Here is a 27,984-nt window from a genome sequence, read left to right as displayed (position 1 = left end):
GAATTCTTAGCACCCTTTTCTTGCCAAAGCCCAAACAAAGCAATTTCAGATCTGAAAATTCTTCACAAGTAGAAGTGATTATTAACTTTAATTTCTATTTCACCAAGGAATGTGAACTGAAATACAGAGAGGTTAAGTAACTTACCTACAGTCACCAATCGAACAGGCCAAGAGGACAAATGATGTTTCTAATTCCTAGCTGAGTTTTTTTTTCTTTTTTCTTTTTTTTTTTTTTTTTTTTGAGATGGAGTTTCGCTCTTGTTGTCCAGGCTGGAGTGCAATGGCACAATCTCGGCTCACCACAACCTCTGCTTCCCAGGTTCAAGCGATTCTCCTGCCTCAGCCTCCAAGTAGCTGGGATTACAGGCATGCGCCATCACGCCCGGCTAACTTTGTATTTTTAGTAGAGACGGGATTTCTTCATGTTGGTCAGGCTGGTCTGGAACTCCCAACCTCAGGTGATCCATCCGTCTCAGCCTCCCAAAGTGCTGGGATTACAGGCGTGAGCCACCGCACCCGGCTGCTAAGTTTTCTTTTTACTAAATCAAGTGAGTGGATCGCAACCCAGGTAGTGCAATGGAAGCAACCAAGTGGCTTTAAATCAATCAGATTCTCAGAGACTGACTCAGAGGGCTGGTGTGGGTTCTGGGAACCTGTTCAGGTAAGACAGAAAACCAGTGGTTTCAGGGCTCCCAGTGGGCATGTGGGCTTGGTTGGTCTTACTGCATAGGGAGGCTGGAGGACAAAAGCACCAGCAGAGTTAGGCCTAGGAAGGAAGAGACATTTTTCCAGCGACAGATGGCACACTGCTCAGCCCTGGCTCCAGAATGCAAAAGAGATCAGAAATAGATGCTCAGCAAGAGGCATGTGCCACCCGCATCATGTCTCATGCAGCTGCCATAGCTTTAACCAGGAAAACACACATCTTATCCCACTTTGCACAGACCCTCCTGAAGTGCAGAAGATACTAGGAGGAGGTATGGGGGGAGCAGATGGAGGAAGAATGAAAAGCAGTCCAAAGAATCATTCTCTCACTTGGGAAGGACAGAAGAAAGCTGTACCCCAGCAGTGTCAAGGCAGGAGGCTTCACACAAGCCCTGTTCCTCCCAGGCCTCACAGCAGTGGGAATTTACCTCAGCTAATAGAGGGAGATCCTACAACACATTTCTCAATCTAGATTCATGTCTTGAGACCCCACCCCAAGATCAAAAGCTCCCTAGTCTCTTCCTCTGCGCACCTCATTCTTCAGGCCCTCTCTCAAGGACCTAATCCCTTCAGGATCCTAATAAAATGACCAACATTGGGGGAAAAAAAGGTAAACCTTTATTTGGAAAAAGAGTTTAAATAACAATTTTAAACCCCATTTCATTTTCAAAACAGAAACAAGAAAGCAAGGAAAAGATAATCTATCAAGCACCTGCCCTCTGCTGTCGTTAGCCATTTTAAAGCTACATTTCCCAGCAGAAGAGAACAGTGATAGGCCCTAGTCCTAGGAACCCACAGGGCACTGTCTTGAGACCCTTTTAGGCAGTGTCCAGGGGACGGACAGACAGAATGAATGGTGGGGTGTAGACAGACCTGGGCTCAGACAGGCACATGCCCAGTACCCAGGAAGCAAAGTTTAAAAATATATACACATAGGAAAATAAATTCCCTAGAACCTAGGCATGGAAAGATTCTAACCATGAATGCAGTAGCACAATTCAAACTGGGTCTTTGGCTTTCAAAAAAAGGAAAGAACCTTAACCCCTGGCTCACTGTCCTGAACTCAAGTCTCTTGACCACTGTCTTCAGTCCCACTTTGGAGGTCGACTGAGGCAAGAGCAAGTCAAATCTACCAGGGCCAGCAGCCACTCTAACTTAGGGAGATGTGTGGAGGGGCTGGCCTAGGATCTCCCAAGGCCACACCCCAGCAATGAAAGATTAAGGCATGCAGGTGACACAGTGCGGACTAAGGAGTCCCCTGAATAAGCCAGCGTACCCTTCTGTTAGGGGAGGGAAAGCAGAGGCAACAAGCAGCTGAGGCCTTACTGGACAGAGCCAATCCGCAAGCACTGCCACTTCAAATTCTTGGACCAGTTTTGTCCAAGGCCACCTTTCTGCTGAGGCAGTTTGGCCTGAGCTAAATACCAGGGTTTTCTAGAAAGGAAATGGAAGGGAAGCGGGAGACAGGAGATAGCAGAAAGTAAAAAGTGGTGGAAGGAGAGGAACAGAAAATTGTTTTTTAGGAGTGGAGAGGAAAGAGAATCAGCTTAGGTCTTCAGTCCCAGCTGAGGCAGCTGCAGAGTCTACCTGCTCCTTCCCCTACTGGAACTCCTACCCTTGCCCCAGTTCTGCAGGCTGCAGAGTCCAGTGAAACAAGAGTTTCCTGAAGACTCTTTCTTGTCCTAATCCTTAAATAGTTTCAAACCTCATACCACTACCCTAGCCCAATGAACCCAACATAAGGGTTCAAACTTCCGCCTCCCTCAGGGAAGCCTGGGGAAAGGGATGGCCCTTGAGAAATTACACCAGGTTTGTGGGGAGCTCTAGGTTGGAGGCACAGGGCCCGCTGGGACAGGTAGTGCATCCCCCAAAATTTGCCACTCCAGGATGTGGGCCCCATTTGTTCCCAGAGCCCAGATGCCGGGCCTGCTCTGGTTGGCAGGATGAATGCCTAATGAAACACAGAGGCTAAAAGGAGAGATGGGGCCATGACCCGCTGCCACCTGCTCATACACAGGTACTTGGGTAGATTCTGAACCTGCCCCTAGGCCTACAGCCCCAATGTGAAAAGTGGACTGGTCAGAGGCAGGCATGGCTGTGCAAAAAGTCTCACCCCAAGAGGACACATACATGATATGCATATCTCAACATGTGCATGCCTGGCAAGAGGGCTGGGCCCAGAGGTCCTGAAGGCAGGGAAAAGGTCAGGTCAGAAGGTACACCAAGAAACGGCCTGAAAGCAAATAACCAATGAAATCAAGAACTCCCACAACCCTGGTAATTAAAAATCAAGGGGGAGCGCTGGATACATGGAAGGAAGGGGGAGCCCCCCTTCTGCCTCTCCCAGGGCCACTGAGTGTGTGGCACAGGATTAGGAAGAGGTTGGGGTGGGGCAAGGACCACAGGCAGAGAATGCGGCCAGGCCTGGAGAAAATCTAACCATGGGAAAAAGGGAACAAGGAGGGGGAAGGGAGGGGATGTAAGTTTCTTGGATCTAAGTTTCTAGAAGCATGGGATTTTTCCACAGTCTCTGATCCAGTGAGCTCTTCCAGAAGAGAAGCTCTCTTCCCCTGGGAGCCCTGTCATGGGGCGGTGACTTCCATCCCGAAGCTGGCCAGCAGGCAGAGGTGGTCTGAAGAGCAGAAGGGGTTGGGTAAGCCATTGGCAGCCCAGAGAATCTCTTCAGAGAGAAGGGAGAGACGACCCAGGAGCTTGAGAGTTCCATCTCGATACAGCCTGTGATCTGGGGCACAAAGCAGAAGCCAATGGGTAAAAGCAGCCACAGCCACACTGCATGGGCAGGCAGTGGCAGAGCCCTTTGGGAACACCTTCTGCAGGCTGCATCCCCTTGGCTGCCCACTGCCCCTCACCTCCTCTTGCAGCATCTGGCTGAGGAGGCCTCGTTTTCTCAGAGATACTCCATAATATCATCAACGAATAAAGACAGGTGAGTTCCGGGGGGACTGGGGCAAGCTGGAGAGCCCACCATTACAAGATCTTTTGATTTTCCAAGAGAAGCTAGAGATCCAGCTTTTCTATATAAAATCTGATTTTTTTTTTTTTTTTAGATGGAGTCTTACTCCGTTGCCCAGGCTGGAGTGCAGTGGCGCAATCTCAGCTCACTGCAACCTCCGACCCCCAGGTTCAAGCGATTCTCCTGCCTCAGCCTCCTGAGTAGCTGGGATTATAGGTACCCACCACCATGACTAGCTAATTTTTTTTTTTTTTTTTGAGACGGAGTTTTACACTTGTTGCCCAGGCTGGAGTGCAGTGGCACGATCTTAGCTCACTGTAACCTCTGCCTCCCGAGTTCAAACGATTCTCCTGCCTCAGCGTCCCAAGTAGCTGGGATTACAGGCACCGTCACCACACCCAGCTAATTTTTTGTATTTTTAGTAGAGACGGGGTTTCATCATGTGACCAGGCTGGTCTCACTCCTGACCTCAAGTGATCCACCCACCTCGGCCTCCCAGAGTGCTGGGATTACCGGTGTGAAGCAGTAATACACGTGCCTGGCCATAACAGTAATACACATGCCTGGCCAAAAAGAAACATTCTTTACACAATACAGGCATGGGGCTGGGAGACTGCTATACTGTGCCCATTGGTATGGGGAGAGGAGACAGAAAATAAGGTCTCTAACCTAACCAAGTCCCCCATTCAGTGGCTGTCATTAAACAAACTCAACCACTTCCTAGATCTCTATTTTTACCTCTAAAATGGGGATTGGGAGTGACTGTCCTACCCTCCTCTCTTTAATGCTGCAAGGGTGAAAAGAGACAAGGCAGGCAAGTGGCCTATGGGGAGAATGATAAGGATGACCAGTGCATGGGAGGTATGAAATCTGCTCCTTTGCTGGTTAAATCCCAGCAGCCCAAGACATGCTACCAAATGCCTGACCTACCATTAGCTGTTCCCAGGGACCTGGGGGTGGAGGAACCCAGGATCCATCAGGCTTACCAGTTCTGTTCCCATTCTCACAGGACTCAGCTGAGAAGAAGATGTAATCTACTGTCATTCCAAGACCCAGTGGCATTGTAGTGACCTCTGGGCGGCCACGCTGGGGCAGGAAGTGGGTATATACTGACGTCAGGTGGAGGCAGTGCTGGATGGTACCTACAGTCCTACAGGGATGAAGGGGGAAATATTAGTCAACAAAAATTACTAAATTTTCCCTAGATCACTTTTTCTGTGAGTTTTATGAAGATTTTTTAAAAGGATGATCTCAAATGACTCAATCTCAGCCAATTCCTTCTCATGCTAAGAAGGGGCTGGCAGTCTTAGCTAAAATTAGCCTAGAAACACACATTTGTATTAAGACTCTCTGACACGCCTTATCCCCCACTTTCTGCTTGTTACCTGGTAAAGTATCCCCAGTGTACCCCTGTCAGGGGCCCAGGCCTCTTCTGTGAGGCTTTACCCTCTGAGGAAAGAGTACATAGCCTTTTCACCTGCAGGAACATGGGTGGGTCACCTCTGGCTTCTGCATACCTACATAACCCTCTATAAGCTTAGCAGATATTAGGGGAAAAAGAGCTTATCAAAAAGTGCTCCCCCAAGTCAACCTCAGGACAACCAATGGGAATCTCTTACACCTAGGCAAGGGCTGGATTGAAAACAGAAGAGAACTGGAGAAGGTTACCTGGAGAAGGCAGGCTCAAGCTCTGATGTGTCTTTCTCAAGGACAGACTCAGCCCAACCCGCAGGTCGCTCTGCAGAGGACCAGAGAGAAAAACGTTTTCTCATCCATAGACAGTGAAGCAGGGTCAGAACCTTTCACCCTAAAATCCCTCTCAGATCCTTGACTGGATTGCTTCAGAAGGATCCAGAAGGAGAAAGGGAGAGAGAAACAGTGAGGAGGAGAAGATGACTATAAACCAAAGTCAAGAACCTCAGAAAGCAGATGTAGGGCATCTAACACAGACATTGTCTTCTGTGGCTCCTCACCTTTGTTTTTCTTTAATTTGCTTTAAAAAAATAATAAATCATATAGTCACATGGTACAAAATCAAAATGTAGCAAAAAATATCAGTGAAGTTTCCCTCTCACTTGCCCTCCTCTGCCACTCAATTCCCCTCTCCAGAAGCCACCAATGTTACCAAATTCCTGGTATATTCCTTCAAAGACTTTCTATTACATACCATCCATTGTGTGTGTCTATGTATGTATGCATACATGTATATATACATACATATTACATATATGTATACATCTATAAGCACACACACACATACATATCATACACACGAATGTTAAAAAAGGAAGATACAAATTACCAATATCAGGAAAGAAAGAAGGGACATTAGTACAGAGCCTGCTAACATTAACAGGATAATAAGGATCAGCAACAACACTGACAAGCCCTTAGCTAGACCAAGAAAACAGAATACTCAAATTACTAAAATCAGAAATGAAAGAGGGGCCATCACCACCAACCATTTAGAAATAAAAAATAACTATAAGTGAATGCTATAAATAACTGTATACCAACAAATTGGATAACTTATATAAAATTGAAAAATTCCTAGAAAGACACAAACTATGCAAAATAACTCAAGAAAAAACTGAAAATCTGAATAGGCCTATAATAAATAAAGAGATTGAGTCTGTAATTTTAAAACATCCCACAAAGAAAACACCAGGCTCAATGGCTTCACTGGTGAATTCCAGCAAACATTTCAAGAGGAATTCATATAAATCCTTCACAAACACCTCCAAAAAAAAGAGGAGACACTTCTCAACTCATTCTATGAGGCATTACTCTGACATCAAAACTGGATAAAATGTCACAACAAAAACTATAGACCAATACCCCTTATGAATACAGATGCAAAATTCCTCAATAAAATATCAGCAAACCAAATCCAGCAAAATATAAAATGATTATACACTATGACCAAATAAGATTTATCCTAGGAATGTAAGCATGGTTTAACATCTGAAAATCACATAATGTGATATGTCACAATAGAATACTTAAGTTTAAAAAAAAGCCACATGATTATCTAAACAGACAGAGGAAAAACATTTGACAAACTCCAACACCCTTTCATGAATTAAAAACACTCAAAAAGCTAGGAATAGAAGAAAACTTTCTCAATCTGATAAAGAGAATCTAAGAGAAACTCACAGCTAATATCATACTTAATGGTGAAAGACTGAAAGCTTTACCCCTAAGATCAGGAACAAGGAAAGGGTGTCTGTTCTCACTACTTCTATTTGACATTGTACCAAAAGTTTTAGTCAGAGAAATTATGAAAGAAAAAGAAATAAAAGGTATCCAGATTGGAGTAGAAGGAATACTATTTCTATTTGCAAGATGACACGATCTTATATAGAGAAAATCCTAAGAAAACCACTAAGAAACTATTAGAACTAATAAATGAGTTCAGCAAGATTGCAGGTACACGATCAATACACAAAAATACTCCTATGCACTAGCAATGAACAATCCAAATATGAAATAAAGAAAATTCCATCTACGATAGCATTAAAAATGAAATAATTAGGAAAAATTTAATAAAAATAGTGTAGGCACACTAAAAATTACAAAACTTGGAAAGAAATTAAAGATCTAAATAAGGAAAACCAGCCCATGTTCATTGGCCATAAGACAATATTGTTAAAATGGCAGTACTTCCCTAGGCAACAGACTGAGTCCCTGTCACAGAAAGGAAAGAAGGAAAGGAAAGGGGAGACAGGAAAGAGGAGAGGGGAAAGAGGAGAGGGGAGAGGAGGGGAGAAGGGAGAGAAAGGCAGGGGAGGGGAGGGGAGGGGAAGGAAGAAGAGGGAGGAAAGGGGAGAGGAGGAGAAAAAGGAGGAGAAAAAAGGAAAGGAAAGGAAAGATTTGCAGATGCCTATCAAAATCCCAACTGGTTGATTTTTTGGGTTTTTTTTTTTTTTGCAGACATGGATATGATGATCCTAAATTTCATATGGGAATGCAAGAGACCCAGAAGACACAAAAATCATCTTAAAAACAACAAAGTCAGAGGACTTACTCGTCCTTATTTCAAAAGTACAGTAATCTATCTTATCTATGGGGGATACATACCAAGACCCCCAGCGGATGCCTGAAACAATGGATACTACCAAACCCTAAATATACTGTTTTTTCCTAAACATACCTATGATAGAGCTGACCTTATAAACTACAGTAAAAGATTAACAATAATAATAAAATGAGACAATTATAACAATATACTGTAATAAAGTATGTGAATGTGGTCTCTCTCTCCCTCAAAGTATGTTAATGTTTTTGAACCTCAGTTGACTAGGGGGTAACTGAAACCAAGGAAGGCAAAATCACTGAGAGGGCGGACTACTATATACAAAACTATAGTAACCAAGACAGTGTGGCTCTGGCATAAGGACAGATACAGACAGGAAGGCAACAGAACTGAGAGTCCAGAAATCCATACATCTATGGTCAATTGATTTTTGACAAGGGGAGAAGTAAATGGAAGGTGACTCGTGGGTGTAAGGTTTCTTTTGTGGGTGATGAAAATGTTCTAAAATTAGATCATGGTGATGGTCACACAACCCTGAATATACTAAAAGCCAATTAATTACACACTTAAAATGGGTGGATTTTATGACATGTGAATTTCATCTCAATAAAGCTGTTCAAAAAAAGGATATGGGAATGTTACGAACAACTTCATGCCAATATATCTGATAATTTAGATGAAATGAAATACCCCTTTAGGCCAGGCGCAGTGGCTCATGCCTGTAATCCCAGCACTTTGGGAGGCTGGGGCGGGCGCATGACAAGGTTAGGAGATCGAGACCATCCTGGCTAATATGGTGAAACCCCGTCTCTACTAAAAATACAAAAAATCAGCCAGGCGTGGTGGTGGGTGCCTGTAATCCCAGCTACTTGGGAGGCTGAGGCAGGAGAATCGCTTGAACATGGGAGGCAGAGGTTGCAGTGAGCCGAGATCGTGCCACTGCACTCCAGCGTGGGCAACAGAGCGAGACTCCACCTCAAAAAAAAAAAAAAAAGAAATGCCCTTTTATTTGCCTTATATTCTTCCTGTTAGATTTATTTCTATATTTTTTCTTTTTGCTGCTCTTACACGGTGTATTTTTTTCATTATATCTTTTAATAAACATGTATTTTTATACAGGAACACTACTAAGTTCTGCACGTTAATTTTGTACCTATCTCCCTTCCAGAATTATCTTAATGCTTAATGCTGCTTATTCTCTTGGATTACCAGTTATAAAACAATATCATCAGCAAGTAATAATTTACTCCCTCCTTTCCATTTTTATACTTCTATTTTGCTATATTTCTATTTTCTACTTCTAATTCTGTTGGCTGGTATCTCCAAACACAGTTAAATTATGATAGTCTTGTCCTTGTCTTGTTCCTAACTTTAACAGGAATGCTATTAGAGTTTTTTTCTTTAATCAAGATGCTGTTTGGAGTTGAAATAAATATATTTCAATGGTGTACGAAATTATCCATTTTTTTCTTAATTTAAGAGGGTTCGTTTTAAAAGAATCTAGAATAGATGTTGAATGTTAACAGATGTCTCTTCAACATCTATGCAGAGGATGGCACAGGTTTCATATATTTTAGATTTCACATATATATAAAATTATATTAATAGATATCTCAATATTGAACTATCCCTATATTTCTAATACACTTCAGTTGGTCTATGGTATATTACCCTTTCAATGTGCTGCTAGATTTTGTTTCCTGATCTTCTATTTAAAATTTTTTGCATCAATATTCATAGGTGGAGAACATTAGAGTCTGTAGTTTTCTCTTTCTGTGTATTTATTGTCAGGTGTCAGTGTCAATATTATACTTGTTTCATAAAAATAACCTGGCCACTTTCTCTCTCTGTGCTTTGTAGCAATTTAAATAATAATGGAAATATATGTTTTTTAAAGGTTTGAGGACATTCCCTATCAATCTGAGCCTGGTGTTTCTGAGGGACTGTATCTCTGAGAACTTTTCCTATTATTTGTCACCCCATGGTCATCAGTCTATTTAGACAATCTCCATGGGAATCAGTTTTAGTAAATTACATTAATATGCCATCCAAATTTTCCATTTCTTTTGCACTTAGTTGAGCAAAAACAACAACAAAAAAACCCTTGTGATTCTTGATTCCGCTGCATCTGGATGCTTGTTCCTGCTCCTCTTTTCCCACTTACATAGGTTAGCTAATGAGCTTCTTTAATCAACAGCTATTTCTCATCCAAGCAACCAACTCTTAAGAGTTTGAGTTCTTCCATTTTTCTGTTTTTAAAATTATTTCCATTTGAATCTTCTTTCCTTTTGCTTTCTTTCAGTTTCTTTCTTTTTTCTAATTTCTTGAATTGGGTGCTTAACTCACTTTCATCCCTTCATATCTATTAATATAATTCTATGATTCTAAATATTCTATGTAATTCTATGAATTTTTCCTTGAATACCATTTTAGCTATAACCAACAAATATAATATTTTCATTATTGTTATTTTCTAGGTATTCTGCAATTTCAGTTTAAATTTTCCTCTTTGATCAAAAAGTTTTTTAAATGTCCAGTTCATAGTATTTTTTTTTCTTTTTTTTTTTTTTTGAGATAGGGTCTCACTCTGTCACTCAGGCAGGGGTGTGATCACAGCTCACTGTATCCTTGACCTTCTGGGCTCAAGCCATCCTTTCACCTTAGCCTCTTGGTAGCTGGGAGTATAGGCATATGCCACTACGCCAGGCTAATTTTTCTATTTTTCCATTTTGTGTAGAGACAGGGTTTTGCCACATTGCACAGGCTTATTTTGAACTCCAAGACTCAGAGAATCACTTGCCTCAGTCTCCCAAAGTTCTGGATTACAGGCATGAGCCACTGTGCCCAACTTTTCACTTTTAACTTATATGTTTATTGCATGTGCTTTATGATCTAACATATGATCAATTCCTAAGAATTTCCTATGAATGCTTAAAATGTCCTCTCTGCTGTCAATGTTCGGTGTTTGATATATATGAATCAGATTTATCATCTGACATGTTACTTAGTTATTCTATATTCTTAGTCATCTTTTATCTACTTGATCTGTTGCAGACTCAGAAAGATCAATTAAGGCCTTCTACCTTTAGTTATTGTCTATTACTCCATGTTACAGCCTACGCTTTCACTTTGTGATTGTTGATGCAATGTTATTTGGAGCATAAACATTTTTAACACTAGTATCTTTGAGTTACATCCTTTATCATTACAATATGCCACACACAACACACAAAATCACAGTGACCTGCAGGATCTTAAACATGATTTCCCTAGACACCATTCTTACCATGCAGCACTGTGAACAAACAGCACTGCTCTGGCAGTTATACAGGACTCAAGGCTTCCACCTACTCTGCTCCAGGTCACATGAGCTGCTCCCTCTACATGAGCTACAGCCTCTTCCTGGGCCCATTCAGCAATAGTAGCAGCCACGCATGCAAGTTCCCCTGCAAGTACTTGGGAAGAGGATCCTCAGTTGTATCACACAACAGCCAGTAGAGAAGCTGGATTTAGGACTTTCCTGCTCTTTTATGATGTTAGCTGTAGGCTTGTTAAAAAACAAACAAGCTAAAAAGAACTTTTCTGCTTAGAAAACTGACCAGATAGGCCAGACACAGTGGCTAACACCTGTAATCCTAGCACTTTGGGAGGCCGAAGCCGGGGGATCACTTGAGGCCAGGATTCAAGACCAGCCTGGCCAACATGGTGAAACCCTATCTTTACTAAGACTACAAAAAATTAGCTGGGTGTGGTGGCACGCACCTGTAATCCCAGCTATTCAGGAGGCTGAGGCAGGAGAATCACTTGAACCCAGGAGACAGAGATTGCAGTGAGCTGAGATCGCGCCAATACACTCCAGCCTGGGTGACAGAGTGAGACTCCATCTCGAAAAAAAAAGAAAACTGACCAGATAGGCTTAGCCTTTGCTGTGTGACTGTGTGACCTTCTGGTCAGTTTGTTAACTAGGAGTTTACAAAAATCGCCCATTAGCAATTGCCTTTTCTGTAATGTGCTAAATTGTGCACATGGTTTGCTCTTACTTGTTAAAAGACTTAAAGCTCCAAGATTCAGTGTAATGTGCCAGTGTCTATGAGAACGAAAACACAGTAATTCCTCTTAATGTCTGCTATGGTCTAAATGTTTGTGTCCCCACAACCAAATTCATATGTTGAAATCCTAACCCCCACGGTGATGAGGTGGCACCTTGGGGGGTGGTTAGGTCATGAGTGTGGAGTCCTCATAGATAGGATTAGTGCCCTTATAAAAGATGCCCCAAAGAGACCCCTTTCCTCTTCCTCTTCTACCATTGAGATGATGCTCATGAACCAGCAAGCAGGCCCTCACCGGACACTAAATTTGCCCGTGCCTTTGTTTTTTTTTTTTTTTAAAGACAGGGTCTCTGCTGCCCAGGCGGGGAGTGCAGTAGGGCAATCATAGCTCACTGTAACTTCAAACTTCTGGGCTCAAGTGATCCTCCCACCTCAGCCTCCTGAATAGCTAAGGCTACAGTCGCATGCCACCATGCCCAGCTAATCTTTTTGAATTTTCTGTAGAGATGGGGTTTTGCTATGTTGCCCAGGCTGGTCTCAAACTCCTGGCCTCAAGTAATCCTTTCACCTCAGCCTTCCAAAGTGCTGGGATTACAGGTGTGAACCACTGTACCCAGCCTCTGCCAGTGCCTTGATCTTCAACTTCCTGGCCTCCAGAACCATGAGAAATAAATGTCTATTGTTTAAAAGCTATCCAGTTTATGGTATCTTGTTACAGCAGCCCAAATGGACTAAGACAATATCTTTAAGAACCATACTGGAAAAAAGAAATCATTCATAATAGAAATGTTGACAATGAGGGAGACTTAAAAATTAAATACCCTTTTTACAAATTATTCCATTACAAAGGGGGTTAGGGGCCGGGCCTGGTGGTTCACACCTGTAATCCCAGCACTTTGGGAGGCCGAGGTAGGCAGAATATTTGAGGCCAGGAGTTCAAGACCAGCCTGGCCAACATGGTGAAACCCCATTTCTACTAAAAATACAAAAACTAGCTGGGCGTGGTGTCACATGCCTGTAATCCCAGCTACTCGGGAGGCTGAGGCATGAGAATTGCCTGAACCCAGGGGCAAAGGTTGCAGTGAGCCAAGACTGTGTCACAGTACTCTAGCCTGAGCGACAGAGCGAGACTCCATCTCAAAAAAAAAAAAAAAAAAAAAACAAAACAAACAAAAAAAATAAAGGGAGTTGGAAATAGTAAGAATCACAATGTATTTTATTATACACATTAGATGGCACAGAATGCTCTAGTACAATGCAATGTCAGCTTATGGGAAAATCAAACCATCACTACCTAGCACTTAATCTTCCTTTGTACTCAGAGGCTCCCCATTCAAGCTAGTGTCACAGTTAAGTTGTCATGTTTTGAAATGCACAGTTGGGTTGGATGATTCTGGTACTGAACTGGAAATATTGTTAGCATATGTAAACAGAGCCTCTAGAAAAATAAACTCACACACTAAGATCTCCTTGTACTCCATTCATAACCTTTTTTTTTTTTTTGAGACACAGTCTTGCTCTGTCACCCAGGCTGGAGTACAGTGGTGCAATCTTGCAATCTCGGCTCACTGCAAGCTCTGCCTCCCTGGTTCACGCCATTCTCCTGCCTCAGCCTCCCGAGTAGCTGGGACTACAGGCGCCCGCCACCACACCTGGCTAATCTTTCCTATTTTTAGTAGAGACGGGGTTTCACCGTGTTAGCCAAGATGGTCTCTATCTCCTGACCTCATGATCCGCCCGCCTCAGCCTCCCAAAGTGCTGGGATTACAGGCGTGAGCCACCGCGCCTGGCCCATTCATGGCCCTTTTAAAATATAGTTGGCTGGGCATGGTGGCTCACTCCTGTAATCCTAGCACTTTTAGAGGTCGAGCCCAGAGGATGGCTTGAGCTCAAGAGTTCGGGACCAGCCTGGGCAAGATTGTGAAACCCAGTCTCTACAAAATACAAAAATTAGCTGGGCATGGTATCATGTGCCTATAGTCCCAGCTACTCGGAAGGTTGAGGTGGGAGGATTACTCGAGCCTAGGAGATCAAGGCTACACAGTGAGCCGTGACTGTACCACTGCACTCCAGCCTGGGTGAAACAGTGAGACTCTGTCATGAAAAACAAACAAACAAAAATTTAGATTTGAGATTCATCAAGAGCCCGTTCAGCCCTGGGTAGGAGCATTGAACAAATAGAAGGGTACATTCAAAGTATGTGGAGAATAAGTATGTTTACCCAAATCTAACCTCAATTTTGAAAACACTGTTATTTTGCACCACTGGTGAACTGGCTATTTTGCCCCTATAGAATGAGTCTTTTCTACCTACAAAGTGATTGTCAGTATATATTTTAAAGGTTCTTGGTTTAATTTTGTTACTATTTATTTTATGTTTCATTCAAGTACATCACTGATTTAAATAACCTATTCTTACTATGAAATTATCTAAGTGAGATCCTGTTACTGTTTTTATAATCCTAAATCACTGAGCTACGGCTCCCCTGGCTGAACCTGACTGACACAGAATTTACTTATCCCAGTTCCTGCTACCTGCTGGTTCACTCAATACAGGGTGGCCATCATTGTTATCACTATTGCTATTGCCATAGCTGTAATAATACTTTCACTTTGCAATTAAAATAAACTGGGCCACTGACACGTTTGTTGCTCTGTGCAAAATGCCAATTCAAGTTAAATTCTTACAAGAAGAAAATAAATTCAGTGTTCATCAGCAGTCCTTTTACTATAGTTTTCCCAGGCATTGCTTGGTTGCCTTCAGTTACTCCTCTAGTAGTTTCTTGAAGAAAGGTTGTTAGTTGAGTATAATATTCTTGAACTATATCTCCTTTCCTAGAAACCTTAATCCACTGTTGTCTAGAGTTGGATGTCAATATTAAGAAGTCTGAAGTCTTCCGGATGCACTGGCTCACACCTGTAATCCCAGCACTTTGGGAGGATGAGGTGGGCAGATCTCCTGAGGTCAGGAGTTTGAGACCAGCCCGGCCAACATGGTGAAACCCCCCATGTCTACTAAAAATACAAAAAAATTAGCTGTGCATGGTGGCGCATGCCCAGAGCCCCAGCTATTGGGGAGGCTGAGGTAGGAGAATTACTCGAACCCAGGAGGCAGACGTTGCAGTGAGGCATGATCACACCACTGCACTCCAGTCTGGATGACAAAGCAAGACTCTGTCTCAAAACAAACAAACAAAAAAAATCTGAGGTCAACCTCATTACCGTCAGGCTTCAAAGTACCTCAATCTTTTAACTGCCCAAAAGATTCTTTCATCTTTGACTTCTAGGAACCTCACTAGAATGTCTTAGTATTAATTTTCCTACATCTTTTTTTTTTTTTTTTTGAGACACAGTCTCACTCTGTCACCCAAGCTGGAGTGCAGTGGTATGAACATGGCTCACTGCAGCCTTGACCTTCTGGGCTCAAGCAATCCTCTTGCCTCAGCCTCCTGTGTAGCTAGGACCACAGGCATGCATCACCATGCCTGGCTAATTTTTTATTTTTTTGTAGAGACAGTGTCTCACTTTGTTGTCCAGGCTGGTCTCAAACTCCTGGGCTCAAGCAATCCTTCTGCCTTGGTCTCCCAAAATGCTGGGACTATAGGTGTGAGCCAGGGTGCTTGGCTCCTGTATCATTTTTTACTGAGACACGTCTTCTCGATCTGAAAATTCACATCTTTTCATTTTGGGAAAATCTTTCTTGGATAATTATCTTTAAATATTTCTGCTGTGTTATATTATAGGCTTTCTTCTTTGGGAACTCCAATTATGTATATGTTAAATCTCCTTTATCTTTCACTACTGTCATTTTCTCTCTAATCCTTTCTAACCTTTAACTTCTCTTTTTTTTTTTATTTGTTTTGTTTGGATTTCCTGGCCTGTCTCTTATCTTGTTTTCGACAGTTATCTATTCCTACTTGTGCTGCATACAGTTTTGTCTTTATTTTTTGTAATGTTTTTATTTTTTATTCCACTTCTTTTCTGAGCTCTGCAGCTTACATTTCATCTTCTGATGTCTTGCCACATGCCTGAACTTATTTTATAAAGGCAGCTATTTTATTTTTGTGCTCTTTGTTTCATAAAGACAATTTCTTGGCCCAGCGCGGTGGCTCATGCCTGTAATCCTAGCACTTTGGGAGGCCAAGGCAGGCAGACTGCCTGAGGTCAGGAGTTCGAGACCAGCCTAGGCAACATAGTGAAACCCCTGTCTCTACTAAAATACAAAAAAAGAAAAAAAAAATTAGCCAGGTGTGGTGGCATGTGCCTGCAGTCCCAGCTACTCGGGAGGCTGAGGCAAGAGAATTGCTTGAACACAGGAGGCAGAGGTTGTAGTGAGCCGAGATGGTGCCACTGCACTCCAGCCTGGTGACAGAGTGAGACTCTGTCTCAAAAAAATAAAAATAAAAATAAAAATAAAAAATAAAGACAATTTCTTTATTCATGAGAAAGTAATCGTAATTTCTATGAGCTCCATGGCAATTATTTTTATCTTTGAAGTTAAACATTCTTTATCTGTCTTTTATGTTTCTGTTCCTTTTTTCTTGCAGTATTTTAGTACAGATTCCATGCTTTTCCTTTTTTGACAACCAGCTTTGAATTAGTTGAGGTTTTTCTGCACCAGCTATTTGTACAAAGTTTATATAAGGGAAGGACTGGTTATTTCAAGTAACGGGAATTTTCTTTTTGACACAGGGTTATGTAGGCATCCTTTTAAATCTTTCTCTCTCCCAAGCCAAAAGAGATAGGCAGCTCTACAAGTATCTCATCTACCCTCTCTACCACTTGAACAGATTGCTTAATGGAAATATGGCTTGATCCTTGATCAGTCCCTTCTGCACCACCTCTTAGGATCAAAACGGGTCCAGAGACTCTCCTCTCATGACCTGTGCTTTCTATTCTTGTTGAAAAAAAAAAAAGGGATTTGGGTTTTATGCTCCACGTGGAAAAAAGTACTCAGCTAGTTCTTTCTGAGATCCACATATCCCCACAGATAAGTCTCTCTATACTTCCTCTAGCACCCCTGCCCGATCTCCAGTGCTTCTTGCAGGCATTCCTTCTGTGTTGTGGTTCTTGGTGTCAGATATCTTCAAATCTCCCAGTTTTGTCTACAATGGAGTTTACATTTCTTTTTTCCATTCTCCTTGTTGCTTTGAAGTGGTTTCAGAGACAAGAAGGGGAGAATGTCAAGTATACTCTGCTACATTCAATCTGAAATTTCTCAGTAGGAACAACTTTTATTACAACCCGAACCACTGTCATCTTATGATTTTCAAAGCCCCATCATATGTAACTTCTCCCCTATATATGCTGTACACATGCTAGTCATTAGCAACTTAAGCCTAAAAACGTTAAATGGCCTACCCAAGCTCTCAAAGCTAGTTACAACCCAGGTGTCTTGATTCCTGTTCCAGTGCTCTTATCACACTGCACATCCATGCAATGGCCACTGAACTCAACTGACCTTCCTTCTAAATATACGTATTACCAGAAGCTAATCTCTAAGAATTATACTTACAAAAGAGCAGGAAACCACATAACTGACAAACATCAGGAATGAGGAAGAAAGAAGACCAAGAAACTGGGATTAGTTCCCGTTACCTGGCTTAGTATCTGTCACTCCTTCCATGAGGACCAGTCCTACTGGTCGCTGACAAGCGATGCTGCAGAAGCGGAAATGTAGCAGGAAGTCTCGGCCATATTTGCGTCTCTCTGTAAACCAGGAAAAGACATATAGTGAAAGAAAGACGATGAAGCCACATGCTGAGACCTCCTTAGTACCAAGCAACTTCCAGCATAGGTACACAGAGGAAGGATTCAGAAGACAAGGAGATTTTCCAATGGCTATGATTTAGAGTTGTCCATTTTATTGGACAGCCATTGGGAGGATAGTGAGAAAGCAGGAATCTGCTAAGAGAAATGAGGGATTACACTTTTTCTTGTCATTGAGACACCAGCTTTCTCCCAAAATGGGCATGAAGACACAGCCAACCAAGAATGTGACATGTGCTCACCTGATGTCTTGGGGTGACAGGTGACATACTGACAGCAATCAGTGATGCCCAGGGAGCTGGGCCACAGTGGGGCCTGCAGCTTCCTCTGGTAAAGCTGATGAGAGAAGTCTTCCTGTCCAGATACCTGGGAGGAAAAAGAAGGGTGGGAATAAGGAAACCAAGACAGAAAAAGGAAATAACAGCCCATGTTTTGGGACATGTGGACAAATACAAACACATACAATCACACACTATGTACATGGTATAAGCAAGCATATAAGTCTCAGGGGCAGATTAAAAATAAGGACCAAATTAAAATCATTACTTTTTCACTGGCAACACTGAAATGTCCATGAAACAGGAGGAGGGGTAAGAGACTGAATCAAGGGGAATCAAATAGTATGAACATGTGGTTCCCTAAATTTTACCTCCGAAAAATCAATACAATTCTCCTCCACAGGGAATATCAACTCTCAGGGGCTTTAAGTTGCAATGGTTAAAGGTTTATCCTCATCTTTGGATCTTCTGGATCAAGGTCTAATATCCTGAACCTATTACTGGGTAACCACAGGGTCAAACCAAATGGGAAAGCACCAAAGCACTTTACCGTATCTACGTCACCATCCTCGGTCAAAGCCAATGAGCAGCCTGGGAACGGACAAAACGTAGTAGGGGAAACATTCGGCAACATCAGTCATCTGCACATCTCCAACGTGTGTAGCAAAAGTCCCTTTATGCCATTTAACAACAACAAGTACTTGAAAGCCAAAAGACACTAGCTAGGTGCTGGGGATAGAGCAGCGATAGACAGAATCCCCTTGCCCTATAAGGGCATAAGTTTTCAATATGTCATCAGAAGTAAAACAGATCTGCAATTCAATGGCCACTTAATAGCTGTGTGACTTACGGCAAGTTAGTTAACTCTCTTGGGTTCAGTATCTCCTACTATAAAATGGGATAGGCCAGGCGCAGTGGCTCACACCTGTAATCCTATCACTTTGGGAGGCTGAGGTAGGTGGATCACCTGAGTTCAGGAGTTCGAGACCAGCCTGGCCAACGTGGCGAAACCCCATCTCTACTAAAAATACAAAAATTAGCCGAGCATGGTGGCACACTCCCAGCTACTTGGGAGGCTGAGGCAGGAGAATCACATGAACCCAGGAGGCAGAGGTTGCAGTGAGCCGAGATCGTGCCATTGCACTCCAGCCTGGGCAACACAGCAAGACTCTGTCTCAAAAAATAAATAAATAAATAAATAAAATGGGATAATAATACCATGTACAATTAAGAATCTTAATAATCACTACCAGTTACTGACTTTGAGCCAGATACTGGAAAACACTTTACACGCATTATTTTATTCAATCCACCCAAAACAACACCTCTGAGGCAGGTCCCATTATATCCCTCATCGTATAGATGAGGCAAATGGGGTTCAAGAAAGTTAAGTAATTTGCTCAAGGTGGCAGAGCATGGATCTGAACTCAGGACTGTCTGGCTTCAAAGCAAGTGCTCTCATTCACTATGCCTAACAGTGCCTGTCATGTGGCAGGCAGTCAGTAAATTCTTTTCCTCGTTCCCTGAGTTCCTTGATTACAGCTCCTTTAGGACAAGATCATGGCTTTCTCTGCACACATCTGGCTCATTTACATAAAATCCCATGTGCGCAACAGTAATTCAATCGTTTTGTGTCCTTCCACCATTGTGCCTTGCCAAAAGTTAGTCAATAAATTGAAACAGTAGGGGCAAAATAGAGGAACAAGGAGATTAAGTGACATAAAGAAATCAGCACAAGCTGATAAAATTATGAGGTGTTTGTCATCAACACTCAACAGTTAGAAGGAATGAGATCCATATGCAAATTGCTGAGTGAAAAAAAACAAGCTACAAATGAAACATACAATAGTGTATCATGTTTATAAAACACACATGGTAGATTACATATGGGCTGTTATAAGCAATGACAGCACAGTATTTGAGGGTAACAGCTCTGCAGCCAGACCACCTGGTTACAAATCCTGGCTCCACCACTAACTACTAGCATAACCTAGGGCAAATTACTTCACTTTTCTGAGCTTTAGTTTCCTTATTTATAAAATGGAAGCCATGATGGAAATTGTGAAAACTAATTAGCTAATGAGTATGAAGTGCTTAAAATAGCACATGGCACACAGTTAAGTGCTTAACAAATGTAAACACTGATTACAATATCATAGGAACATAGATATCACTGTAAATGCAAAGAAAACAAGCTAAAAGACTACCACCAAACTTAGAACAGTCATTATGTGACTCTAAGAGAATAGAATAGGGAATGTGGGTAATAAAACAGGCCTGTGCCTTACTGCATAATGTTTAAGTTCCTCCAAGTATGTACTTATGTATTACTTGTGAATTAAAAATATTAATGATAAAAACTGAAAAAAATTTCAATATGCCAAAGTACTCAAGAATTCTTAACTTCCAGGCTTGGGTACAAGCTATTCGACATAACAAGAAAAAGGAGGAGCAGGCCAGAGCAGGTGTACTGAGGTCCCTGCCACAGAAGAAGCACTGATGCTAACACCTGAATCTCTCTTAGACCATGTTCCCACCCACACCGTGGCCTCTCCCATTTCACCTTCCAGGCTGGCATCCCATGGTACTGGAGCTCTCCATCCCTGATGAAGTTGTAGAGAGGTGAATCAGGGACAGAATTTAGGTCCCCGCACAAGATGATGGGGCAGTGGCTGCCATCTGACAGTCTGGCCACCTTGTCCACTTCCGCCAGGAGAATGGCCATCTGGGCCAGCTTGACATCACCCCGGCGTGGGTTGTAAAGGATATGGGTATTTGCCACACACAGCGGGGCCACCGAGACTTGCCCCAGGCCTTCTGGGACGAGTGGTTGCAGTAGCAACACTAAGCCCACATTATCCCGATTAAGTAGCTCCAAGCCAGGCCGGAAGTACTCCACAGGGCTGGCACAGAGCAGGCGGAATCTGGTAGGCTTGTAGCAGACAGCACAGCCATCGGTTTTACACCCAGTCCTCCTCTTGTAGAAACAGGTAAAGCCTGCAAGGAAAATCCCACCAAAGAGATGGGTCAGAGTCCTTAAAGCCTGAATCCCTTCCAACCAGCACCAACAGTCCCAGTGTATGTCCCTGAGGCATTGTTCCTGCTGCTCAATAAAAGCCTTTGCCACTTCCTTGGTTCAGCAGGTTCCCCCTTACATTGTAACCAGGTGACTGACGGGCTGGAAAAGCAAGGAGGGAAGGGTATGAAGCAATGTAACATGATAGAAAAGAGCACAGAATCTAGTCAGATAAGCTGGATTCCTAGCTCCACATCTACTAGCTTTGTAGCTTTGTGATTCTGAGGAAGTCACACGAATTTTCAGAACTTCAGTTTCCTCATCTGTAAAATGGGAATAATAACAGTCTCACCACATTGGTTACTTCAAGGATCAAATAGCAATGTATGTCACAATTGCTTTAAAACTGCAGAATTCTACCTTCTCAGGCACACATGGAAGGAGCTAGCTCACAGGTGAAACTGAAGGTTTACTAAGACAAAAGGAAAGGATGGGGTCTTCAGGAGAGAGTAGACAAGGCTGTAGAAAGAAAAGCTGGCAAGCATCCCAGGGAGCTGCATTACCCATCATTCGCAGAGAGGGTTCCAGCTGCTCCCAGTAATGATCTTCCTGGACTTCCTGGAGACACAGGATCTGGGAAATTGACAAGAAACCCAATCACTCCAGACTGCTGGAATGTGACCCCCACCCTCTAGGAGCAGGTCCTGAGGCCAGGTGGGAAGCTGCTGGGTCACACTGAAACTTCCCAGAGTCACCAGCAGCAAGAACAGGCCCAGACTTAGGCTGAAGAGATTAGACATGTGCACTGGATTTTCCTGCTCCTTGAATCCCTCAAGCCTCCCTTCCTGCATGAAGGTGCTGGAAAGTGCACACCTAGGGAGATTCTTCTCAGCATCTGCCAACAACTCACTGACACTAGGCAGGCAAGCTCCAGCCCTAGATAGGACTCCAATCATTTGAACAACTATGGGTTGAACTCATCTTCTAAGAGCACTGGGAAACAGCCCAAGTCCAGCAATAATGCAAGATGGCAATTCCCCCTCTTCACTCACATCGGGGTCCCAGTGCTGGAATTCCTGCATGAGGTTCACGAAGCGATAGTTCCAATTGAGGATGTCCGGATGGCAATGTAGATAGAGCTCTGAGCTCTGCTGCATCAGGTCCTGAGCCAGGATGTTATAAGACATCAGAGTGAACTGGAACTGAGGGCCATCTCCTGCCTTCAGGCCCTGAGCATCCGGCTGGGTGGAGAAATCCTCCCATTCTCGCCACAAAATTTCTGCAAAGGGATTGAGAGCATTCCATGGCAAGTACGAGTAATGCAGAGGTGCCGCCATCTCCACTCCTGACTCAGTAATATTATGCCTGAAGTTCCTTTTTCCATCTTCCCTGTCACCCATCCCTCTCTGTGGGGAATTCAGCAGCATTCTATGGACATTCTTCAGATGACATGGTTAGCTCCACAAGGCCAGAGACAATCTTGGCCTGCTCACCACTACATCCCCAGTACCTAGCATCTAATAGATGCTCCATATATGCAAGCTGACACTCTCTCATTTTTGATAAATCCATGAATCTCCGGAGAATCACTCAGATGAGTGTGCTTAACAGTCACCTGAGGTTAAAGACATTTCTAGAGTAACTGCAGCCCTGGGTGTTTTCTGACCCCTAAACCTGGAAGAATCTGTGGGACTAGAAACTATGGTGTTTCCCCATCTCCCCTATGGCATGTGGCAGCATAGTGGATTTCAAATCTATTGACACCAGTCTTCAAATTTTAATGGACTCTCAATATACAACACAAATAAAACTGAGGTGATTGTGACTGAGACAGAGAGTAGAGGCCCTGAGACCTCTCCATCCCTACCCCCAGAAAGCCCTAGGGTTACCACCAGAGAAATGACATTGTGGAGAATCAGAACTAGAGTATGCTTTCAGTTCTTCCCCTACCTGGCTTTATGACTTTAGTCATGTTCTGCTACCTCTCTGCACTGTGATTATTTCACCTTTAAAACCATAGGGCTGGATGAGATGATCTGTAAGGACCCTCTAGATCTGACACGCCAAGATTCTTAGAAAAATAGAATGCAGTGGCAGAGCTCCCTACCATAGAATCTTCTCTTTAGCAATGGCTCTGCCCACACCTGAGACACCGTGCTCCCTTGGCTCACTCAACCAGTTGTCAGACTCACCATGATATGGTATTTCCATTGGGGGAGGCTGCAACTGCCCCAGGCCCTCAAAGGGCCAGATGGGAGCCTCTTCCTGAGGCAAAGGCTCAGGTGCTATGCTCCAGGCCAACACCGCCGGGTCCTCTTCCCACTGCTCTGTGGCCAGGGCACCCACTGGAAGGACAGCACAGTCTGCATACTGGGGGTCTGACTGCATGGGGATAGCTGCCCACATGGGGCCCTCCACCTCCGGCAGTGGCTCCTCTCCTAGCATCTCAGGGAAAGGCTCATCCAGGTTCTCTGCTGCCCGAAGGTCACTCAGCTGCCTGCTGGACCACTTGTCCTCTGAAGCAGCATTCTCTTCTCCAGGATTATCCATCAGAAGTGCCAGGCTGCTCTGGGCTAGTCCTTTATCTATAAGGGGCCCCTCACTTGCAGTTGAGAGCACCTGGTTCGACCCTTCTTCTCGCCACTGCTGCAGCAGGCCCTCACATTCCTCCTGGTCAGGGCCCCGAGGGGCCATGGCAAAGTCGCCCTCTACCTGGGGAGATGAGCTCTTTGCCAGAAGGACATTTTTTCGACATGTGAAGAAAGCATCTAGGAGGAAAGCCAATATACCAGGTTATAAGACTGTCGTCCAACCCACACTCTTCTCCCAGCTAAAACATAAGCCCAATAAAAGCAAGACCCGTATCCACCTTGCTCATCATTATACCATCACTGAGCCTGCCCACCTTAATGCCTGAACATCATCATCACCATCAGGGCAAAGTATTCACTATGTGCCAGGCACTGTTCTTTACAAGTGTTGACTAATTCATATGGCAGGGATCTGATAAATATTCAGTGCATGAAAGAACAGCTGTCTCACATAATCTAGAACACAGATGGGCACATATAACCACACTCCTTTTACATGACTTAGCTAAGACTACTATTAACAAACTCTTTGGTTCTAAGAATCACATTACATTGGAATCAGCAACTGACTGTTAATCAGAACTGTGGGTTATGATCTAGCACCAAAATTAATAAAACTGACCTTGAACAATGCCCCTAGTCAGATGGAGTTACTCTTGACTGTAAAATGGGGACAAGAGGCCAGGCGTGGCGGCTCCCAGCACTTTGGGAGGCAGAGGCGGAGGCAGCAGGATCGCTTGAGGCCTGGAGTTAGAGACTAGCCTAGGCAACATAACGAAACTTCATCTCTACAAAAAATTAAAAATTAGCCAAGTACGGTGGCATATGCCCATGGTCCTAGCTACTTGGGAGGCTGAAATGAGAGGATTGCTTGAGCCCAGGTCGAGGCTGCAGTGAGCTATGACTGCCCTTCTGCACTCCAGCCTGGGAGACAAAGTGAGACCTCACCTCAAAAAAAAAAAAAATTTGAAAAAAAAATTTTTAATTTAAAAAAATAGACAAGAGAAGTTTGAACTAGATAATCTCTAAGAGCTTTTCTAGCTGTATAAATTTCCTAATCTATGAATGTATTCCAAAAGAAAAAGTCCTAAAGTAGACAGTCTCAAAAATCTATACAATTTACATCTTAGCAAGGGCCCTTAAGCCTCTTCTCAAAGCTACTTATTGTAATAAAATCTTCACAAACTTCATTATCTGCTTTCCCATTCCACAACACATCAGAGGCTATAAATTACAAGGTGCCAACAATTGACAGTAAGAGATAGCTGACATCTCTCTGCTACTGCAGCCACAAATGACAGCCAACAGGCAAGAAAGAACGTGAGAAAAACTCTAAAATTAGAGCCCCCAAACTCTGAGCACAGTATTTTGGTGAGAGCAAACAGCTCCCACACTCACACACTCAACCATTTATTCACAGCACAGGACGAGTGACATGCACGATGCTGGCCCTCAATCACTAGACTCATTTTATTGGCAATTTTTTTTAAAAGGGAAGAAAACTTAAAAGTGGCTCAAATATTGAAAGACGGTTCAAATATCTTGTTTGGGGTCTATGTATATTTATGTCCTTCTAAACAATGGTTTTTAGCCACGGTGATTTTGCCCGTGGTTGTCACAACTGCAGCAGTGCTACTGGCATCTAGTGGTTAGAGGACAGAGACGCTGCTGAACTTCCAACAATTCACAGGACAGACCCACAACAAATGATCCGGCCCAAAACGTCAACAGTGCTGAGACTGAGAAACCCTGCTCTAAACCTATGGGCTGGGTCGTTGAGCTTTAGTCTCAAGGACTTGCTAATTATCTGCCCCTTGAAACATCCTCTGTGTATACCAGATGGCAGAGGTTCTTTGGTTCATATGCACGAAGTTACTGGCTTTCAATTTTGGTAGATGTCTTTTGGTGGTGGTGGTGGTGGATTTTCAGCAGCAGAATGCTTTTGTTTTTTAAGTCTTATCTGGAAACCAAATAGGCCAAGTAAATATAAGCGGGACTACTGTAATGTGTAGGTGGGGAGGGGCCCTCCTCTGAGATCCCTAGAACTCTACCGGTCTGGAAACCTCTGGACTAGTATATCACCAAGGCATTAGAAGAGCTCCAGGAATAACAGCAACATAGTTAAAAGAATATGTTTAGTTCTCTGAAAACAATTACTTCTGTGGAGTTTCCCATTCCTCAGAAATACGGACACACAAGACATTCCTGAATTCACTGAGTGCCTACTATATACCAAGCAATGTGTTAACACCAGAGATACAGTGAACAAAATGGACGTGGCCCTGCCCTCCTGAAGTTTGCATTCTAATGGCAGATACACAGTAAAATTTAAAATATTTCTATATGAAATATACATTATCAATGACACACACATTGCGTATCAATTGTGTAAAGTTCCACAAAGGAAAACCACAGAATATACAATTGGAGCCCTCATTCCTAAGTACTTCTTGGTCCTGTCCCATAAATTAAAGGCAAAAAGTCTGCCAGTTCCATGGGATCTCAGAAACTGATGGTCGCATAAAACCCTCTGTAATTTCAAAGCCCAGGAACAGACAATGCAGACAAATTATGAAAAAGTAACGAAATAACCACCCCCTCTTTGAGGTATCGACTGGGCCTTGCCCCCACCCCAGCACATCTCCCTCTAAACCGCCGGGGTGGGGGCAGGAATGCTCAAAAGCTGAGATCTAAATGTGTCTCTGATTGAACGTCCGTTTTTCAACCAAAGACACCTGTGAGAGAAGAGCGAGAGCTGCCAGGTGGCAGCGAAAGGCGAGTGTGAAGTTAAACCTGGGGAAGATCGGTGCGTCCAGTGCTTCGGCCATAAACCTCCCAGAGCCGACCCGCCTCGCCCACCGAGAATTCGGGCACTCGCCTAGGTCCGAGCTGCTACCCCTTCCCGAACCCCGGGGTGCTGACTTGGCCGACCCCACAATCTCTCTGCACCCCCAGGGCCAGGAAAGGGCCCTGCCCATCCACAGCTCCTCTCCACCTTAACCGCGACCGGACGCCATCTGACAACAGGAGGGAGGAGGGGCCGCCCACGAGGGAGGTCCGCCAGGTCCAGGGATCGTGGGATCAGGAGGGGCCTATGGGGTAGGGGCTCGGGACCGCCTCCCTACACCTCGGCACTGCCCGGGGCACGGTAGTCGTGAGGCCCGGCCAACCGCACGCCGCCCCAGGCCCGCGGAGCCCCGCAGAGGCGGGCCCCGGCCGGGCTCCTGTCTGTCGGTACGCCTGGCCGGTACCTGAGAGGGCGCGGAAGAGGCGCGTGGCCGGCAGCAGCAGGTAACACAAGCACGACGCGATCATGGCCGGCCGCCCACGCCCGCCTCCGCTCCTCACTGCCGCCAGCAGCGCCTCCCTCAGATCGGCCCCGCCCCCGGCCCTGTCCAGCCCACGTGGTGCCGCCGCCGCTACCGCCGCCGCGCTTCAACAACAACTTTATTGGGAGCGCAGGTCTACGGGTGCGCACGCCGGAAGTGGGAGGAGCCGGTTCCCATGGCAACTAGCCTCGCCTAGCTCCCAGCTGCCACCCTGGCGTCCCGGATTAAAATTGAGCGCCTCACTGGAGGCTCCATAGTGTTATTCAAAGGCCACAGTTTATTCCCACTTCTGCAGCTGACTAGGTGTCCACCTTGTGACCACACTATAGCCTCTCCGCCCCTCAGTTTCCTCACCTGTAAAATGAGGAGCTGGACTTATCTCTAAGGCTCCACTTAACCTTGACTTCTAGCCCTTCTCAACCCAAAAAGGAAGCGAGTTATTCCCCCATTTTCCCGTTTTCCTGCCTCTACTTCCCTGTCTCAGATTCTAGGTCACAAATTGACTCCCACTTTGCTTCAGGAAGTAAGATTTTGTCTCCTTCCCTACTTTCTAAATGGGCCTTCTTTTCCCTAATTTAGAAAAACAGGGTTTCCCATTGGTAAGGGAGTCAAGAAAGAAAGAGAGGACAAAGAGAGGAGAGAGAGAAGGGAGAGAGGAGAGAGAGAGAAGAGAGAAACTTCCACAAGGCCAGGGACCAGTTCTGGCTGGTTGTTTGCTCACCTTGAGGTATCTCTAATACAATCCAAGCACCTACTGTAACCAAGTACCCAGCTTGAAAGTTATATTCTTGTTATATTCTTTTATTTCTTTGTTTATTTTTGTTCAGTTAACCACTAGGCACCCCCCGACACCCCAGCCCCCCCCACACACACACACTGTTAGCATATCTAATTGTATGTTTGCTTAAAAGTTCCAGAGACTAAATCTTGAAACAATATAGGCATCTGTGGAAATCTCCACCAGGAGATTGCTTCAAGGCTACAGTTAATTTATAACTCAGCCCAGCCCGAGATGATGCCAGCCCATTCACCAGATGGGCAGTAACTCAAGACAAGTCATCAGAACTCGTCATGAAGACCTGCACTGCCTCACCCCTTGCATACCCTCCATGCCAAAACTTCTTAAAGCCTCGCATTTCGCTTGGAAATGTGAAGCAGTTCCATTAAAGCAAAAGCCTGGATCGTTTTTCCCCACTGCTAGCTTTGGTTTATAATAAAGTCAGTCTCCTTCTACCGTA

General features: G+C 44.1%; 1 protein-coding gene, 1 long non-coding RNA gene and 1 pseudogene across 5 annotated transcripts; 1 reads left to right on the top strand and 2 right to left on the bottom strand.

Annotated features, from left to right (window-relative positions):
* Positions 1-1,300: 1,300 nt before the first annotated feature.
* On the bottom strand, positions 1,301-2,404 carry LOC129487628 (uncharacterized; annotated as a pseudogene).
* On the bottom strand, positions 1,301-26,860 carry ANGEL1 (angel homolog 1). 4 transcript variants are annotated; one of them, XM_055288684.2, is made up of 12 exons: positions 26,669-26,813; positions 23,019-23,594; positions 21,879-22,105; positions 21,390-21,459; positions 20,374-20,807; positions 18,869-18,980; positions 18,361-18,407; positions 17,775-17,898; positions 17,362-17,472; positions 5,348-5,417; positions 4,666-4,829; positions 1,301-3,448 (listed from the first exon to the last, which is right to left on the bottom strand). In XM_055288684.2, the coding sequence occupies exons 1-12, from the start codon at positions 26,730-26,732 to the stop codon at positions 3,288-3,290; spliced, it is 2,160 nt and encodes a 719-aa protein (XP_055144659.1). In that variant the 5' UTR covers positions 26,733-26,813; the 3' UTR covers positions 1,301-3,287. The 4 variants fall into 4 exon arrangements, with proteins under 4 accessions (XP_055144659.1, XP_055144660.1, XP_063500263.1 ...); XM_055288685.2 differs by lacking the exons at positions 18,361-18,407; positions 18,869-18,980 and having other exon boundaries at positions 26,669-26,860; XM_063644193.1 differs by lacking the exons at positions 18,361-18,407; positions 18,869-18,980; positions 26,669-26,813 and adding an exon at positions 26,296-26,575.
* LOC129487629 (uncharacterized) lies at positions 26,775-27,984 on the top strand. Its single transcript, XR_008659395.2, has 3 exons — positions 26,775-26,887; positions 27,326-27,473; positions 27,658-27,984. It is a non-coding gene; the product is annotated as an uncharacterized lncRNA (long non-coding RNA).

This window comes from Symphalangus syndactylus, chromosome 8, assembly GCF_028878055.3.
Source record: "Symphalangus syndactylus isolate Jambi chromosome 8, NHGRI_mSymSyn1-v2.1_pri, whole genome shotgun sequence".
In the NCBI taxonomy this organism is placed as follows: Eukaryota; Metazoa; Chordata; class Mammalia; order Primates; family Hylobatidae; genus Symphalangus; species Symphalangus syndactylus.
This window is presented reverse-complemented; position numbering and strand designations above follow the sequence as displayed.

Coding starts and splice junctions, on each gene's coding strand:
- ANGEL1 (XM_055288684.2), bottom strand. CDS start 26,732: ATGATCGCGTCGTGCTTGTGTTACCTGCTGCTGCCGGCCACGCGCCTC. Junction 18,981..20,373: donor ATGGGATGCCAGCCTGGAAG/GTGAAATGGGAG, acceptor TTTTTGAGACAG/AGTCTTGCTGTGTTGCCCAG. Junction 5,418..17,361: donor AGTGACAGATACTAAGCCAG/GTAACGGGAACT, acceptor GGTCCTCTGCAG/AGCGACCTGCGGGTTGGGCT.